The 18,824-nt window shown below is 39.4% G+C and overlaps 1 protein-coding gene across 1 annotated transcript in view; it reads left to right on the top strand.

Moving 5' to 3' along the window:
* Window positions 1-18,824, top strand: part of lama2 (laminin, alpha 2) — a gene marked incomplete at its 5' end in the record, with an annotated part of 158,628 nt that overhangs the window by 64,131 nt on the left and 75,673 nt on the right. The window contains 10 exons of the mRNA XM_080048250.1: window positions 1,720-1,826; window positions 2,627-2,908; window positions 4,261-4,441; window positions 6,630-6,766; window positions 9,216-9,347; window positions 9,896-10,000; window positions 12,047-12,190; window positions 17,106-17,282; window positions 18,001-18,186; window positions 18,503-18,621. Coding sequence (XP_079904376.1) covers window positions 1,720-1,826; window positions 2,627-2,908; window positions 4,261-4,441; window positions 6,630-6,766; window positions 9,216-9,347; window positions 9,896-10,000; window positions 12,047-12,190; window positions 17,106-17,282; window positions 18,001-18,186; window positions 18,503-18,621 — 1,570 coding nt within the window. The remainder of the gene's footprint in view (window positions 1-1,719; window positions 1,827-2,626; window positions 2,909-4,260; window positions 4,442-6,629; window positions 6,767-9,215; window positions 9,348-9,895; window positions 10,001-12,046; window positions 12,191-17,105; window positions 17,283-18,000; window positions 18,187-18,502; window positions 18,622-18,824) is intronic.

The following is an 18,824-nucleotide window of genomic DNA, read 5'->3' on the forward strand; positions in this document are numbered from 1 at the left end:
AATGATATAGTGTGAATGCACACATATCTACCCCCAGCTTCTCCAGTTTGTTTATACAGCAGATTGCAGATTGCTTGGTAGTAGAACATAATGTATTTCAAGTTGCAAATAATTGTCATCTCCACCATCGAGGTCAAAATGGCAAATAAAACACACAACAAAAAGAAACATTTTATCCCACAACAAGGCTTACATCGTAGCGACTGATAGAACTGAGTCCAGATGGTCCCCAAAGGGTGAAGCTTGGGGGTGTGAGAGACTGTGTGTTTGTGTGTGTGTGTGTGTGTGTGTGTGTGTGTGTGTGTGTGTGTGTGTGTGTGAAAACGAGATGGATGGTTGTGTGCATGTTTCTTGTATGTTAAATCAAGCGCGTGTGTACACATCGTCATGCGTGGTTGAGTGTGTGTGTGTGTGTGTGTATGTGTGCTTGGGTGGAAGGGCATGCACGTCCTTCTGCATTTGTGTGTGTTAAGCAGATATCAGTGGATGTTCCGTATTGTAGATGTTTTTCTGAACATATATTTGCGTGTGTGTGTGTGTGTGTGTGTGTGTGTGGACATCTGTTGTACCCCTCTCTCTTTCACATTTCCATCCCACACTCAGGTCTGTCCTTCTGTCTCTTGTACATCTAACAGTTAAAAATGGCACGTTACTAGTGCACATGTGTGGCTGCGTGCTACTAATTTCTTAAGAAAAGTGTACATGTTTTTGTGTGTAGGTGTGTGTGTGTGTGCTTCTGACCGCCCAAATGCCAGATGGGAGCTGTGCTGATAGTTGTATATCTTACGCGTTGATGGCGTGTGTGGGTGTGTATTTTCCCCCCTAGTAGGTTAGATAAAGTTAAAGTCGCACAAAGTCTCACAGAGAAAGAGAAAGAGAAAGACAGATTTGAAAGGTCAAATGTGGGGAAAAAAAAGTTTCTGAAACCAACCCATTTCAGAAGCATTCACACTGCACACACGACAAAGGCCATCAACTGAATGTTATGCAGTCATTTGAAAAGAAACCAGAGTTTAGACCCATTTTAACATTATAATCTCCATTGAGAAAGGAAATTAACTTACCCAAACAGACATGGCAAACTGCTTTATTTTGAACTTTGAAGAAAACTGGTTACTTAACTTATCTTTTCTGATTTAGAAACTTTCGTACGGGTCCTAAATCTGACACAGGTCAGATTTCTTCGCATCGCAACTTTTGAATTCATACAGCTTTTACCTCACTCTAGAGATAGACATTCACCAGCATTCTGTGGGGCCTTTGACATCCTGAAATTATGGAATGAAAACTTTCTTCCACTTCTGTGAAGCCTATTAACGGCCAAAACTTCTGGCTCCGACTCAGCGTCCACACACACACACACTCTCTATACATTAGTAGCAGCCAATTCTCATAAGCTGCAAATCTGTGCTCTGTAAATGTGATGTCGTCCAACACCATGTCAGCCTTATATAAATATATAAGAGATGACTTTTTTCTAAAGTGCAGTCAGAAGAAGGTTTTCTAAAGAAGACCCTTAGCTGGATCAGTGCTTTTCCCCAGTCTACTGTAGTGTGACGTAAAAAAAACCCTCACCAAATTTATAATTTGTGCAATTGTGTAACCAATATCTGTTATTATATATGTATAATGTATGTACTCATGAAAAATCTTACTGCCATGAAGAAAAGTTAATTATTGACAAATGTTTTATTTTCCAATCTCTCCTCTCCCCTATAGCCTGTCAGTGCCACACTAACGGCTCTGTGACTGACGTCTGCAATCAGGAGACTGGACAGTGCCAGTGCAGAGAGAATGTGGTTGGAAAACAGTGTGATGAGTGCATGGTAAGTATTTTGACTTATGACAATACTCTTTACAGATATATTTGTGTACATAAGTGTTGGGGCCATTCCTGTGTAGATGTTTGTTATTCCTTTATTTTCCATATAAACTGTATCGATGCTAGTGTAAATGTTACCCCCTGTCCTTGCTCTCATCTTGCAATATGAAATGTGTAATGAGTCTTTTTATCCCAATACATATTTGTTTGACACTTTTTGACTCACTTTACATTAAGTGTGTTTTAGACAAGCATTAATGGTGGGTGCATGGTAGGTCAGAATCTGATTTCTGCTCTTTTTTGATTCACTACTTATTCAGTTAATGTATATAAATAATGAAGTAATCTTAGGAATGTAGAGACGTCTAACAAATCAGAATCCTGCCCAAATCAATATGTAATGTACAGTATGTCTTCTACTAATTTTACTGGAACTCAGCTATCAGGCTGTGATAGGGAAAGCTACACAAGCATAGTTAGGACAGGACAGATAATATGCAGTTATATATTATTTCACACAAAACTGTTTGAAATTGTTTGGAATGAAATAAAAGTAATATTGTTGGTAGCACAACTACCATTGTGATCGTACTCATTGAATATGCTGGTGATGATTAATAATGGATAGTGTTTTTTTTATCTCACACATTCAAAGTTCAAGTTTCTCGTTAGCTTTTTTTTATACTTCTTGTACTTTCTCACTTTGTAGTTTTTTATTTCCCCCCTCTCACTCATTCTCATTGGTCCTCCTCCTGTATGCCCCGCCTCTTCCCCTCCCCCTCTGCATTGCGATTGGTCAAACAGCCAAACTGCTGGTGGGATGCGGAGCGTCACACGTGCCTGCCCTGTGGCTGTGCGCCTCACGGCTCTATGGCGCAGCGCTGTGACGTGGAGGGCCGCTGCATCTGTCGCCCGGGTTACGCGGGCCGGCGCTGTGATACGCCACAGCGTCGCCAGGGTTACGAGAGGCGGGAGACGCGCCGGCCCGTCGAGCGTGTTCCCATAGAAACCGTTCAGCAGAGATGGGGAGGGGCTGCCCGCACGGGGGGTTGTCCCCGCGGGGCGTACCGACCCAAGACAGCAGGGGTAACAACACTCCGCTGCACGTGTGTTGGTTTGACTGCAGTGGTGGTGTGGGTTTTTTAAGTAGTTAGCATGGATTGTGTGTTCACTGAAGAAATGGAATTTGCGTGACCAGTCATTCGTGTTGCTTAGTAACACGTTTAAAAGTGGAGTCAGCGATTCTGGAGTATGTTTGTTGTCCAAATCTTGGTACAAATCCGTGATTTTACTCCTCACGATCCGTTACCTGTCCGTACTGTGTGTGCACAAATCTGATGGCAATACACAGCCTATAGTCAATAAACTGGTATGTAAACAAAGGGGGCCACCGAAGCTCACAGAGCCTAGGCTATGTATAAACACTGGATTTCTTCTTCGCAGTTCTGACAGTTAGCGGATTGTTGATTGAGATATTCACTGATTTTGACCAAAGTGACTGTGACAACAAGGTCCATAATTGCCAACAGCACCTTTTAAAGTAGCATGGGTGTGTCCACTTGGTGGGATGAAATGTTACAGATTTCTAGTCATTGGTGTTGCTGAAGAACACGTTTACTATGCATTTTACATGTGTATCAATCATCATGCTGTTTGTGTTTGTGTTTGTGGGTGATGGTTTGAGGGATCTTTTTAAAGTATTGCATGGAAAGGGACGTGTGTATCCCATGTGTTCCAAGTTAGGGGTTTAAATAGCATGGTTGTCTGTGTGAAAGACATCTCTGTTTTGAAGATGCTGCTGAGTGTAAGCAGCAAGGCAAAGTCCAGAGTGCATCATGCCTTTTCATGTTACTCAAAGGGGTTGAATTGATTGCTGAATTGGTGTTGTAAATGTAATCAATTTTAGGCAAATTGCATGGTTAACGTCCTTTTCTGAAGTAGCCACATTCTTACCCGTAAACATTTTGATTTGTTTCAAATTGTCTTGGCTCGCCATATCGTAGCTGAAGGGGGCTGCTTGAGAATGTCTGGGACTAGTCTGATGAAACAACATGCATGACCTTGTGTTTTGTTTTTTCTTTAGCAGCGAAAAGGAGGCATATTCAGACAGTGTTTTGTGTTTTTTAGTCGGTTACTACACTGAGGATGAATCATGATTCATACTCTGTCTTTTATCCCAGAAAATACCTGGACAAGACTGAAACATCTAAAAAAAAGGATTGGACATTGTTTTAACCTTCATTTGTTCTCTCTTCTTTTTCATTTATTTCGTATAAGAAAGTTTTGCATTTCACGTCATTATAACCTGCTTGTCTCTTAGTTGCTCGAGTGTGTTTGCAACTCGTCTCACCCCTAATTCCCCTACAGTACTATTTCTGAACTGAACTTTCCACTTACAACAAGCCTATTTGTCCCTGTCTGTTACCATGTCTCTGCAGCCTCAGACTCACGGCATCACCACAGGTGGAGTGTGTGTGCCGTGTCACTGTAACTCTTTTGGTTCCAAGTCCTTTGACTGCGATGAGTCGGGTCAGTGTCGTTGTCAGCCGGGCGTCTCTGGGCCCAAGTGTGACCGCTGCTCCAGAGGATTCTTCAACTTCCAGGAGGGCGGCTGCACACGTAAGCAAAATGCATGGACGGTGCTGTGAAAACTAGAGGTGTATCGTTGTAAAGTGGGGTCATCCCTGAGATCAGCCCAAAAGGACCTCTAAATGTTCAAAAAGATCTCTGCACATCTGAGTGGATGACAGGTGAGTCGGAGGAATGTGCAGTAAAACCATCGAAAAAATCGTCTGCATATACAGTATATATTCATATATACTGTATATGTAGATGATTGAGAAAAACAAACAAATGAAAGACAGAATGAAGGAGGAAAATAAGCAAGATGGGAAGCAATAAAGAAGAGTCAAATTAGAGTGTCAAGACCAAGCCCTATAAGACAGTGTCAAGATGAAATGCTGCCAAGAGAAACTAGATGTGTATCGATTTGAACATATAATATAATATAATATAATATAATATAATATAATATAATATAATATAATATAATATAATATAATATAATATAATATAATATAATATAATATAATATAATATAATATAATATAATATAATATATGACATGAAGAAATGAGAAAGCTCAAGATTTCTGATCCATCTTGGCACGTGAACAAGCAAAACAGCTCCTAATTGTTATGTGAAGAATGATTTAAGAAAAAGATCATTTCAATTTAATCAAGTACAATTCCGACCTCCTTAATTGGACCAATTACTTTAAAAGTAACACCACATAGATACTATAATCAGAGTGGTGGTTGTTTATTATTGGACATCTAAAAGTAACGTGCTGTGGCTGTTATTAGCCGTTTTTTTTTTCCAAGAGCTGAATTTATTTGTTTCCTGAGGGTGTGTTACCTGATCTGAAAATACTTTCCCATTTTTTAAGAGTATTTCTTCCAGACCACATTCGCATTTATTTTATTAGCGAATATGTTTAGATTACTCAATGCCTGCCCTAAAAAAAACTTTCCAACCCAGGCAGCAGGTGCAGCAACCCTTGTGCTGCCCAACATGAGGATTAAGCATCCACACACCCAGAGTACAACTATGAATAGCTTTCCCAACATATCTCCTTATGCAATATATTAGTTATGCCGACCAGTATTGACAGGGAAAGATCAACAGTAACGATTTTCCCAGAAAGCCTTGGTCATATAGCACAAATAAAAGAAAGAGGAGAGGGGAATTCATTGTTTGGATTCATCTTAAGATCACTTTAACAAAGTGCAGTGGTCAGGTTACAGAAATAATATGCCCCCTTGTGTCTAAAGTCCTAGGGAATTTACTGCAGACTAATCACAATACAAATAGGATCCGGGCTGTGGGGATGTTGTTTTCTTTTCCACAACAAGCAGATGAAACATAGTTTTAATGAACAGTTCATACAACTTACAAGTGCCTTGCCATTGAATACATTTTTAAAAACAACATCATCATTAAATTGATTGAAATTTTAACAAAATAATTCAACCACCATCTTGAGATGACTTAAAATTTCAGTAGCGTTAAGTTTTCAATTCAATCAGTCTAGTCGACGAGAAAGAGAGTTTTGTGGAAATGGCAATTGTCTTTTTTTTTGGGGGGAGAGCATTTCGCAGCAAATGGACTTACTCAATAGCCACACTTGAGTAAGTTCATTGGAAGGGAATAGATTTAAATGATCATCACTGGGGGACATTTTGGTTGGTTACAATAAACAACTTGATCTTCATGCCTTATAACTCAAATTCCTTTGACTGCTAATCCGCATATTAAGTCAGTATGCACATAAACATTCACCTCAGTGTACATCTTATTAAGACTTCAAATATTTTACTTTAGGTACCAAATAACCTCAAGATACAGTGTTTCTCTATTTAAAAAAAAAAGACAATTCACAATCCAACCAGATACACACTTTCTGGGAAAATCGTTACAACCCTCCCTCGCCCTAGGGTCAAGTCTGCTACATAATGTCTCTAACTGCCTTTGCTGTTCTCAATCCCAGACAAGTTGTTTTGCTTTCAATCTGTTTGCCAGCATGTCATGTTGTGCAAGAAAACAACTGTCACTGTAGAGAACAAGAAGAAAGAACTTGCTTAATTGTCTCCAGACTTTATTCTACACTACTATTTCAAACGGACTCTCTCTCTCTCTCTCTCTCTCTCTCTCTCTCTCTCTCTCTCTCTCTCTCTCTCTCTCTCTCTCTCTCTCTCTCTCTCTCTCTCTCTCTCTCTCTCTCTCTCTCATTCCCTTTTTGCTACAGCCTGTCAGTGCAGTCATGTGGGGAACAACTGTGACGCTAACACAGGACAGTGCATCTGTCCTCCAAACACTATTGGTGAGAGGTGCGACCGCTGTGCTCCCAACCACTGGGGCCATGACATCATAACTGGATGCAAGGTATTGTAAGATTGTAAACATTGGTGTGACTTGCGGCACTCGTAGTAACATGAGGAGAGGCTTAGAGAACACACTGGGGGAATGGCACAGTGCTACAGTAGAAGAAAGACATTGATTATTGACCCACTTGCCATTTTAACTTGTGTTTTTGATAATTACCTTATAATATACTGTATATTGCTATATTAGTCAATTGAAAACTGTCTTAAAGTTGTAATCATCATAGACTAAATGTTGTTCTCAATATATAACTCTGAATATTGAATGATCACATGAAGGCAATAATCTTACCACCCTAACCAAAATAAGTGTGCAGTGATTCTGGAGAACGCTTGTCGTCCAAATCACTTTTTGTCAAAATCAGTGGCTATATCACAATCGTGTACCGGTCCATACTGTGTGTGGGCTGGGAAATAAATCTGGTGTTAATACAATGCCTAGGCTCTGTAAACTGTAAAAGGGGTACGTAAATAAAGGGGGGCCACCGTAGCTTGCAAGATGACCGTTTACAGAACCTAGGCTTCACACAGATCGTGAGGAGATATTTACTGATTTCGATTCAAAATGATTTTGACATCAATCATCCTTCAGAATCGCTGGCTCCAACTTTGAGGTCAATAAAAATCAAATGCAATCAAAGACTTTTAGTTAGAGTATACACATGAGTCTGTATCATTTCCTTCCCTCCACCATTTACTTTTACCTCTCAAAGTTTAAAGAATTTTTTTTTCTAAGCTTCCCGCCACTCTTTGAAACAGGCTCCCTTCCCTTGCCTCCCATACTGTGTTCTCTTATTATCACAGGGCTGCTTTAAACAGCCTTTTCTCTGCTCCCTCTCCTCGTTATCACCTCTTTGTCTGTAACTCTATCGTTCTCTCTTCCCATACTCCACCACTTTGCTCTTAAGTCTTTGAAAAAGTAATTGTCCTACACCGAAGCTATCCCACCAAAGGAGCCGCCAGGCAGCAATAACAGTGAACTATTCGAAAGAAGCAATGGTCTATTAGCAATTAGAGGCTCGAACATGAAAGTATAGTGCAAGTTTCTGGCTTTAACGACAGACTGATCCAGAAAGGACAACAACGAAGGGGTTGCATTAGATCTTAGTGGCAGAACATAGACATAAAACGCGACCAAGGACAACAGAACAAAGTAAAAGACAGCAAAGAACAGTGGTACTAATTACGAAACAGTCAGTGAAGTACACAGGGTACCCGTGGGGTCTTATAAGTAGTTTTCTTTCAAAGCCTTACATTTAATATTCTTAAAATAAGGCCTTAAACATATTGAATTTCCCTTACACATTTCTTATTTTTTTTTATTTCCCTTTCACTGGCATGGAGAGGGGTTGTTATGTGACGAAAACACACTTTTTGATTGTGTTATTAGGGGTATTCACACACTTTACAAAGCTATTGTTATATGAATATTGTTATATTCTAAACTTGAACTGACCAAATTAGATCACATTTATTCAGCGTGAAAAATGAATAACGTTAAGTATAGGCAAACGTCCAAACATAATTGAGAGTGAAATTCGACATTAGTATCCAGTTAAAGACTGTTGCTCTGGGTCAAGAGTTGAAAAATCCCCTTTGTTCGGCGTTTATATAAAGCTACACACCAGCGGCCAGAATATCAATGAAACAGTGGTGACCTCGGGTTGATCCTCAGTTGTTTTGTTTCCGTCCGCCCCTTTCTCCTGATCACCAAACAATCATGTCTGTTGATGGTGTTCTCATCTGTAATTAAGGCATCTGTCAACTGTAATCACGTCTGTATGAAGGGGATGCTACCAAAACAGGAGGAGTTTTTAAAAGCGATTTTCCCCCCTCCATTCATGCATACTGTCCCATTAATGTACACACACAACTGTGTGTGACTTTTGGACACATATTTTACTCTACCTTTCTGAAGACAAATAAAGCCAGACATTTTGAAAACGTGCTATAGGTTGATTGTTGGCTGCATTAGGAACAAAGAAAATGTTTGCATTGTATATTGACTTGTATTTTTAGACGTTTAAAGGTGCACTATGCCGTTTCAGAGGAGGGGAATTTGGTTACATTTGCAGAGCCTGCATTAAGTTTACAAAACATATTTTCTCTACATGCAATTCTATCGTATTGAATAACTCAAAACTCAACACTATCAAATTATTTTGAGGCACGTGGCAACAACAACTGTAAGACTAGAATCTGTTTGTAAACCAAACTGTGGTCCCTGCTGCTGTAAACTACAACAGTGAACCAGTAACTTCTCTTAACTTCAAACTTGTGTTCCAGGGATCACATTTTTCTTGCGATGAAAGTTTGTTTATTCAGTTATGAGAATATATACCGTAGAAAAAATGTTCACTTCTCTGACAAACCTTAAAGTTACACAGTGCACCTTTAAATGAATATTGGCCCACTAAACTCATTTCTGTCTGTGTGTTTTGTGTGTGCAGGACTGTGGCTGCAGTGTTGTCGGCTCAGTGACCCAGCAGTGTAACGTCAACACAGGCTGCTGCTTCTGTCGGGACTCCTTCAGAGGAGAGAAATGCAACGAATGTCAGATCGGATACAGAGATTTCCCTCAGGTAAAATGATCCATAGCAACGTGGCAAATGCAACTGTTAGCATACACTTTTTTATTTGTAGTTTCATTGAGATAAAAAAGGAATCATCTTTCATAGAATCACAATCAAATGTCCTATTACTGTATGTATTTGCTCCATTTTGTAGCTGTTACCGTAGAGAAATGGCCAATAGTTATTCATGAAACGTGTGGCAGCAGAATAAAAGAGAATTATGATGAGCTATCCTCTTGAAACGTTTGAGGGATATTTCACAGTGATTATTTTTTTATTATTATTATTACACTTCATGGGACTCAATATAGCTGCATTCAAAATGGGAAACTAACTGTACAAACTCTGTGTTGGTCTGAACTTCAGTGATGTAACGAATGACATTGGGAAACGAAAAAGATTATGGCGGCAACATTTTGATTTTTTTTTTTTGTGAAGTTTTAATGGTTTAGTGAAGCATGCAGCTAGGACACAGTCTGCTAGCTCCTCACTCAGCCTGCTGTATGGTTGATAACGGTTAGCTTGGCATCTTTCCTTCATCCACATGTCTCCCACAGTGCACCCAGTGCCAGTGTGACGTGGCGGGATCGGACAGCCAGACTTGCGACCTGGAGAGGAAAGTGTGCGCCTGTGCCGATCGAACGGGAAAGTGTAGCTGCAAGGTACAGCATAAACACACAAGCACACACACACACACACACACGCACACACACTCTCTCTCTCTCTCTCAAAATCCACACACTTTTACTTGACTTTCTTACTTTAGTGCACCCACAGTGGTCGTTTAAACTTAAAGTAGCTACAAATAACTTTTAAATATTTTAATTTATTTTATTTAACAGTCTAATTTTTTCCTCTGATGATCATAAATGACGTGTTATAGCAAACGAGACCATCAGTGCAAAGAACACTTTCCTTAATGCCTTTGTCCAGGTACCCAGGAACAACAGCTGGCAACGCAAAAACACTACTGCTTTTGTCCAAAGGGGCCGCTAGAATGAACACAAGCTGAACGTTCCTAAAGTAAAGTAGACACTTTAATAACTAAACAAAGATAAAATTGGACATGTAAAAAAAAAGGTTGTCAAACTGATGAGCATTCACACCATAAAACCCTTGATTGTCACATAGAGGAAACAACACCAATTATAATGAGCTGTGATGCTTCATTAATAAGATTGCCTATGGGCAATTTTGATCCAGTCAACAGTTATTACATTGTATGTATTGATGCAAAAAACTTGTGAGTTTTAAAATAAACTTTGTGTCAAACTGAGACGCACTGAGCCGAGAAAAAAAAATAGATCAAATAATCATGAAGTCAACGGTTCTGTTTTAGTCTTTCCAATACACAACGATCATTCACGTGTTGCCTGGAAAGACTATGCAGGAACTAGTTTCTTATTTTCAATAGATTAATGACAAATACCTTTGTTTGACATGAACCATTAACATGTGTGATTGAATAAGCTCTGTCTTTCTTTATTTTTTGTTTCTATATAGAAAACAATTTTTTTTTAGTATTTCTGCAAAACTATCTAGAACAATGGGGTCTTGGAGTTCCATACAGTACTTAAAAGCTAGTTGTTATAATTATCCATAAATCACATTATTTGCTGATTCCTCCAACACATTAAGAATCTGGAGAAGTTGATCTTTTCTAAATGTGCTGTAAACCTTGTCATTCGGACATAATTTGTGAGATGTATTCTGTAAGGCTGTGTCAGTTTTAGTAAAAGTGCTTTTACTTTCCGCTTAAAATGTGTGAGAAACTGATGAAATACTGTGCTGTTTGTGGGTTTGAATCCTACCTGGAGATAACAGTTTAGATTTCAAAGGTCAATGCAGATTTAAAACCCACTGCTCAAGGTCCCTCTGTCCGTTATCAGTGTTTTTCTGAGTGTCTAGGCGTGTGTGTGTGTGTGTGTGTGTGTGTGTGTGTGTGTGTGTGTGTGTGTGTGTTAGAATGTAATTATTTCAGTAAATGTCACAGAACTGAGTAAGATGGGCATCTTTCCATGCCAGCCTCCATATGCTGACACAAACTCTCTCACACACACACACACACACACACACACACACACACACACACACACACACACACACACACACACACACACACACATTCACACGTTTGTATGTAGGCTAGCATCAGTTATCTCTTAAATTAAACCAAATGCTACCCAATGATAATAATGTAGCATAATGACTACTAAACTTGACATTTTAGCTTCCTGCATCACTGTTCTTGGTCCTCATACTCACAGACCTGCAGGACTTTTTCTTTTGACAGAACTCAACATTAATTGGACGTCGCTTTGTTGACAGCAGTGTGAGCTGTTCTCATAAGCAGAGGAGAGAAGGCTTAATACACAGCCCTGTCCACACAATCCCATTTTAGACCAGTCAGGTGATTTTCCCCAAAATGTAAACAACTCAGTGCACTGAGGCACTTATTTTATACCCCAAAATGCACCCCTGGCATCAAATGCATTGTCCGTGTATAGAGTAGGTTAGGTGCATTTTACTCGCTTAAATAATATGACAAACAGTCCAACAAAGTCAACTAGGTATCACATTGTTATATATTATATTTGGGTTGGAGAAAAAATAAAGCATTAGATGTGTATTTCAAATGTTAAATTGCTCATAAAGAATCACCAAAACTAACCTCACCTATGTCTGTTTGCCTCTGTTTGTTATTTCAGCCCAATGTGCAAGGAGACAACTGTGACCTCTGTAAAGCACAAACATTTGGGTTGTCGGTGCGAAACCCACTCGGCTGCAGCAAGTGTTACTGCTACGGACTGACACAGATCTGCACAGAGGCACTGGGACTCATCAGGTATTCGGTGAGTAGACTACAGGCATCTTAATAGTTTTACATCCTTTTCTCTTACTGTTGTGCTTTATTAGATGTCACTTTAAAGATATCGTGCGTAACATTTTCATATCAATGAATGTCGGTAAGATTCAAGCTGTCACCAAACAAGTTCACACAAAGTGTATTAAGTTCCACAAAACTCTCTCTGTATTTCTCAGTATGGCAGCGTTTACAAACTGGTGTTGCCCCCCCCCCTGATATTGGCACAGGCGCTCAGAAATAACCCTAAGAATTGTTTAAGTTTTTGATTCTACTGCTAAGAAAATCTAAATGTCACACAAACTATTAAATAAAAAGGATAAGCAGAGCTCCAAAATTCAGATATCCACTTTGAATACAAAGATGTCATTCCACACATGATTTTAAATCACAGGACGACCAGTGAGTTTGCCTAAAAACATGACTACAGGTAATTGCAGCTATGATAATTACTGAGATAGGGTTGAATAATGACCAATTATGACTAATCACTACACCTCCCCTAGAGAAATACTGTAAACCCAGTCTGAGTTGGGCTTTAGTGTTGTGTGTTAGCGTGCTAGCGTTAGCAGCTGAGGATGGTGGCAAATTAACATTTTGACTACATGATTGTGTTGATGATGTGTGATGAAATATTCAGAGATATTTCACTCAGTCAGAACAAAAAAGTCAACCTCATGGTGGTCGCTAGAGGAAAAAGCCAGATGATTACATCATTATTTGACCAAATCATTTGGGAATTTTAAATGCCTGTGCAAAATCAGAGGAAATATCTGTTAAGAAGATATTTGGATATTTTATTTGATAAAAACTTGGACCTATATTAAAAGTCAGACGATAATCAAAGTCAGTATCTGATACATGTATTTTACAAATTGTATGTCACTCAATATGATGGTTGTTGAGAAATTTAGGAAATTTGGACCAAAGTACTGGCCTGAATTGACGGTCTGGCATTGCCATCCACAGACCAAGAGTTTCTGAAAACTGTTGAGAAGTAGAATTTTAATGTTGGTCAGAGGTGGAAAAAACATTAACTGTTGAACACATTAAGTCCGACTCAGTCTAGAGGCCTAGAGAAAAGATGCATAGTTGTGGTGGAAGGGTTTGGAACCTTGCTCTTTATTTAAACCAATTGTTGTAAGACAAAAAATGCCCCTCCCGGCTTCAACACAATACAGAGATGCAGCTAGACAGTATGGATACCAACTGTAAGTCAAAACCAGTGGCATTTTAGTCTATCAGAGACAGTAGGCACTAGGCAAGTTGGACATCGATTGTTGAGTGGCAGCGCTTCTTTTTTTTAAATAAAGGCCCCTCATCTCAGAAACGCCGTCTGCGTTGGCGTTTCCGTGGTAACTGTAGAGTTTTCCGAGTGTGGCGAGCGGCTTCATTTGAACGACAAACATTCACTTCATTTGAAAGATAGAGGAACAGGGGGAACAGGACAGAGAAAGAGAGAGAGGGAGAGTCAGAAATAATTTCGAGTTTATTGGAAAGAGGGAGATTTTCTCTGAATCACTGAATCGTGAGATTACACTGAGTGGAGTGGGACACACACACACACACACACGCACACACACACACACACATTACAAACACAGACACACTATATCTAGAAACGACAGACATACACTACTACTTAGTACACATACAGAAGTAGCATACATACAGAAAACTCTACACGGGATTAAATGGAGGTTAAAGGAGAAACACACACACACAAAGACACACACACACACACACACACACACACACACACACACACACACACACACACACACACACACACATTCTTCTTAAAACACCTAGCCTTTTTTATAGCGCTATTTATCTCTGATGGTGGAACAGCGTGTGTGATTGGACTCCCTATTTACTGGTTATTAAATACTGCTGTGAAGATATGCACTAATATAATGCATTAAATCAATCACAAACTGAGATAAGATGAAAGCACTGATTAGATACAGAAGGAAAGGAAAATCTCTGAGGTGTTGCCCCAGACAAATGGCAGCGTTTTATCACTCGATTATCATTTTTTTATTTATCATTATCACTTTTGCACAAGCATTGCTGTTCATTCCATACAGAGCCTCTAATGTCTGAAACCTTCACACAACAGACACCTCAATTTCAATTATAAAAAGCCAGGACATTCAGCAGATAGGTGAAGCCAGCAATGTCATGTAGTCCATGTACTGTAGGAAAAAGGGATTTTTTTGCACATTGTCCAAAAACCCTGAGTTATAAAGTCCTGTTAAATTGATAAAACCAGAGAATAAAACCCATCTACTGAATGTATGAATTCAGTGTTGGGTAAATGAACTCTGTCAACCCTAAGAAACTTTCTCACTCTCTATATATCATTCTTAATAGACAGAACAGTTTGTATGAAAAAAAATATCAATCTCTAACCCATAAATGTTTTCTAACCCTAACCCTTTGTACAGTTTGGTCATTCAGTTGATGTATGGATCTTTCTTGTATTATCAATAATTTAACGTTTTTCCTTCGAGTGGATTTTGGTTCGAACCATTTAAAAATATGTACCATAACCTACTTCCTACTTTCTCTTAATCAGTATTTTCTTTTTTTCAAACCAGCTAGGGGAGCTACAGTATACATGTTTGGAGCGTTATTTATTTTAAATACAAATTGAGACAGAAACAAGCAATTCCCCCATCCCAAATTGTGACCGCCTCTCTATTATGTGGGCCAGTATTGCCAGTGCGTCTAAGCTATGGGCGACCTCATAACTTTCAGATTGAGTCAGCTCAACCAAAGAGCGCTCTATCCATAATGTCTCAGATATTATTCACACAAAATCAACATATCAACACCACTGCCGGACGACCGAGACAGAGAGAGAGATAGAGAGAGACAGATAAATACAGAGAGAGAGAGAGAAAGAGAGAGACGGACAGAGAGACAGACATACAGAGAGAGACGGAGAGATCCAGGCTCGAGCAGATGAATCTATTTTTAAATTTGGCCCATTCGACCACAACCCGCAGTCAGTAATAAAACCCTGATATTATTCAAGCAATATTGAAATATCAACACATACGATGGGGAGATGATGAAAAAGAAAGGGCTAGACATTTTTCAGACTGTCTTTATCTCTCTGTGAATCATATCTCAGGTATTTCTGACACCATCACTCTCAAGGTATATTCAGAAGGGGAAATACATTAATGTTTTACGGACTTCCATCGCTTACATAGAAACAGCAAACTTAAGAGCCACTCTCCCACTGACTGAAAAAAGCAACAGAAGTTTTCCTCAGAAAACTTGCAATAATACGGACCTGGCAATTGTCATAACACAATTATAATATACTGTGTCATAGTTATTGAAATAATTTGCTATTTTAGAAAAAGGCACAATCTTTCTATCACAAAAAAAATTCACAGCAGGATAATTCACTTTATATTGTACAGAGAGCAACATACTGAACAAGAGGAGCTTTCTGTTGTTCTCAAATTTCACACATTTGTGGGGGTAGATGCAATGCATAATTATACATTACATTGTTCAAGGGGTTTGGTTTCACAACACGTATTGTGACTCCAGAAACTAGATTGCTACTAAAAATGCCATCGTATTCTGCCAACAAAATAAAGGATATTTGTTGATTTAATAACAGACGCTTGTCCCTTCAGACTTAAGCTGATCATTCCTATTCAAATTCAATTGATCTTTTGCGAGAGAGAAAAAAATGGCCGCCACAGAATGTTTGATGTTGATTAAAAAACATGACAGTATTTGGAGACGGGGAGGAATCTCTTCATGTTCTTCTAAAATGTTGGCATAGAAAGTTACCACCTTCCTGTGGACAGTTTTTGAGAGCTGCTTATAGAACCATCCTCATTAGCTAGGATATTCCACAATCCTCTATGCGCTCAGAGATGAGACGAGACACCACGCAAAAAGACCTCACCAAAGTCACTGAAATGTTCTGTAAGAGGATGGAAGCCTGCCTAAGATAAATAGCATTTGGAAAAACGATGTCTGCCAAAGTAAAGGAAGAGCACTTGTTTGATTTGAGGTATGAGAGGATATTGTGTGGTTGAAGGGGGAAAGAGAGACACTGATGCTACACACTGATTTACAGGAGGTATGTGTTATGGTATGCAATATTATGTGGTCAAATGTATTATTATTGAACCCACTCATATATGCCCATATACTGTGTCTTGCTCAATTTATGTTGAGCACTAAATGGTAAAATATTGCTGCATAATCAAGGCTGTGTCTGAAAGGTGTCCCTCACCAAACTTGATCATTGAATGATTGGGTCAATTAGTGTTACTGAGAACAAAACACTCATCCATTGGTAGCCATGTAATACCATTTAAACTAATCACAGTATTAGTACAGTGAAATCCAAGTCTTAGGTATCCACCTTATACGCTCAGTACATACACCGGGTGTACACAGTTAAAGGTGGAGTCAGTGATTTTGGAGAATGCTTGTTGTCAAAATCGCTTTGTGTCGAAATCTGTGGATATCTCCTCGCAACATGTCTGTACTGACTTTGCTATGAAAGAAAATCCAGTGTTCATACACAGGCCAGACTCTGTAAACAGGTATGTTACTAAACTTGTTTTCAGGGCGCACACAGTACAGACAGATAGCAGATCATGAGGAGACTTCATTGATTCATTGATTTTGACATAAAAGTGATTCTTTCAACCAGTGTTCTCCGGAATCACTGACTCCACCTTTAAGTGTTATAGGCAGCATGGTGTCACGCAGTACAATCAGCTCCCACTGAGTCATAACATTCTGTTCCCCAACAATTTATGTATTTATTGGGATTAATCAAGAAGGATCAACACTGCATCACATTAAGATGTTATGTGACTGTTATGTGACAGTTGTGTGTCTGTTGTGTGTTGTAGATCACGCTGAAGCCTGAGCAGACGGTGCTCCCCCTGGTGGATAAAGCCAACACAGTGGAGACCAGCAGAGGAGTGAGCTTCCAACACCCTGAGATCCTGGCCCACGCAGAGCTGGTCCACCCAACTCTCTCTGAACCATACTACTGGAGACTGCCTGAGCAGTTTAGAGGCTCTATGGTAGGGAACCGCCATGTTATTTTGGAATACATACTATACATGTTGGTAAGACTTTACAATTAGGGTACATTAATTAACTGTTAAAGGTTCAGTAAGCGGAATGGTCAGTTTAGCTAACTTCCTGTCACTGACTGCAGTTAGTAGTCCCCTCCCTCGTCCCCACGTCACCACATTAATGCACTGCGGTCTTCAAGCAGCGAGTTATCTAGCATCATCTCAGATCCATAAGTGTGATAAAACATGATAAAAACCATCAAAACAGACATTGGGAAGGATTTTTACCTGCTCCGCCATTGTAGGCGCATACACATTCACCCATCTGTTGCTCTGGCGTGCACCAGCAGTGAGACCATGGAGTACTATATATGAGTGAGACGAGTGTCGGTTTGTAGCGTTCTCTCTTATGATTGGATAAAAAATTTGGGATACTACTATAAGTTTATTTGCCTATTACATGCAAAGCAGCTGACTGAGAGATTGGTTTTATGAAATGCGCACATTATGTAAGTGATCACTGTATGAATAAATAGCAATTTAACACTTATATTAACATAAATAAACCGCTTACTTCACCTTTAATTATGATCCAACATTAACTAAACATTATCTAAGAGTAAATTAATGTAACCTTATTGTAAAGTGTCACCTATATTTCAACAGCAATTTTTATTTCTCTGATGTCGAACATGGTAACACATTCTTTGCATCTGTCCTTTAGATCACAGCATATGGCGGTCAGTTGAAATACGCAGTGTACTACGAGGCCAGAGATGAGACCGGTGCTTCCTCCTACGAGCCTCAGGTCATCATAAAGGGCGGGGCCAACCGCAACGTCATGATGACACGCCACATACCGGGACTCCAGATTGGCCAGCTCACCCGCCATGAGCTCGACATGACAGAGGTACACATGACAAGGCTTATTGTTATTGTTATTTTAATAATTAATATTTATATTAATTGAACTAATATTTTAGTTTTAAAATGTTTCCATGAAATAACAACTACAAACATGCAGAATTGATTGTTGGACTTATTTTTTTGTCAATTACTTGGGTCAATACCAACAGGGTCTATTACACTGCTAGTAGACTGCAGTGGTGAAATTGATTTGTCAGTGTATTAAGTCTGTGTGTGTGTGTGTGTGTGTGTGTGTGTGTGTTTGTGTGTGTGTGTGTTTGTTTGTGTGTGTGTGTTTGTGTTTGTCTGTGTGCACGCAGCATGAGTGGAAGTACGCAGATGGCCGGTCCATGACTCGAGAGGACTTCATGGACATTTTGTTCTATGTGGACTACATCCTAATTAAGGCATCACACGGCAACATGATGAGACACAGCCGGTAACACACACACACACACACACACACACACACCTACACACACACACCAACACACACACACACACACACACACCTACACACACCTACACACACAAACACACACACACACACACACACATTATGTTCCACTATAAGTTATGAACTTGTATTGCCGAATAAAGAATTTCATACCAAATGTCCAAACAAAACATTGCCATCAGAAA

The sequence above is a fragment of the Ammodytes marinus genome (assembly GCF_949987685.1).
Source record: "Ammodytes marinus genome assembly, chromosome: 19".
In the NCBI taxonomy this organism is placed as follows: domain Eukaryota; kingdom Metazoa; phylum Chordata; class Actinopteri; order Uranoscopiformes; family Ammodytidae; genus Ammodytes; species Ammodytes marinus.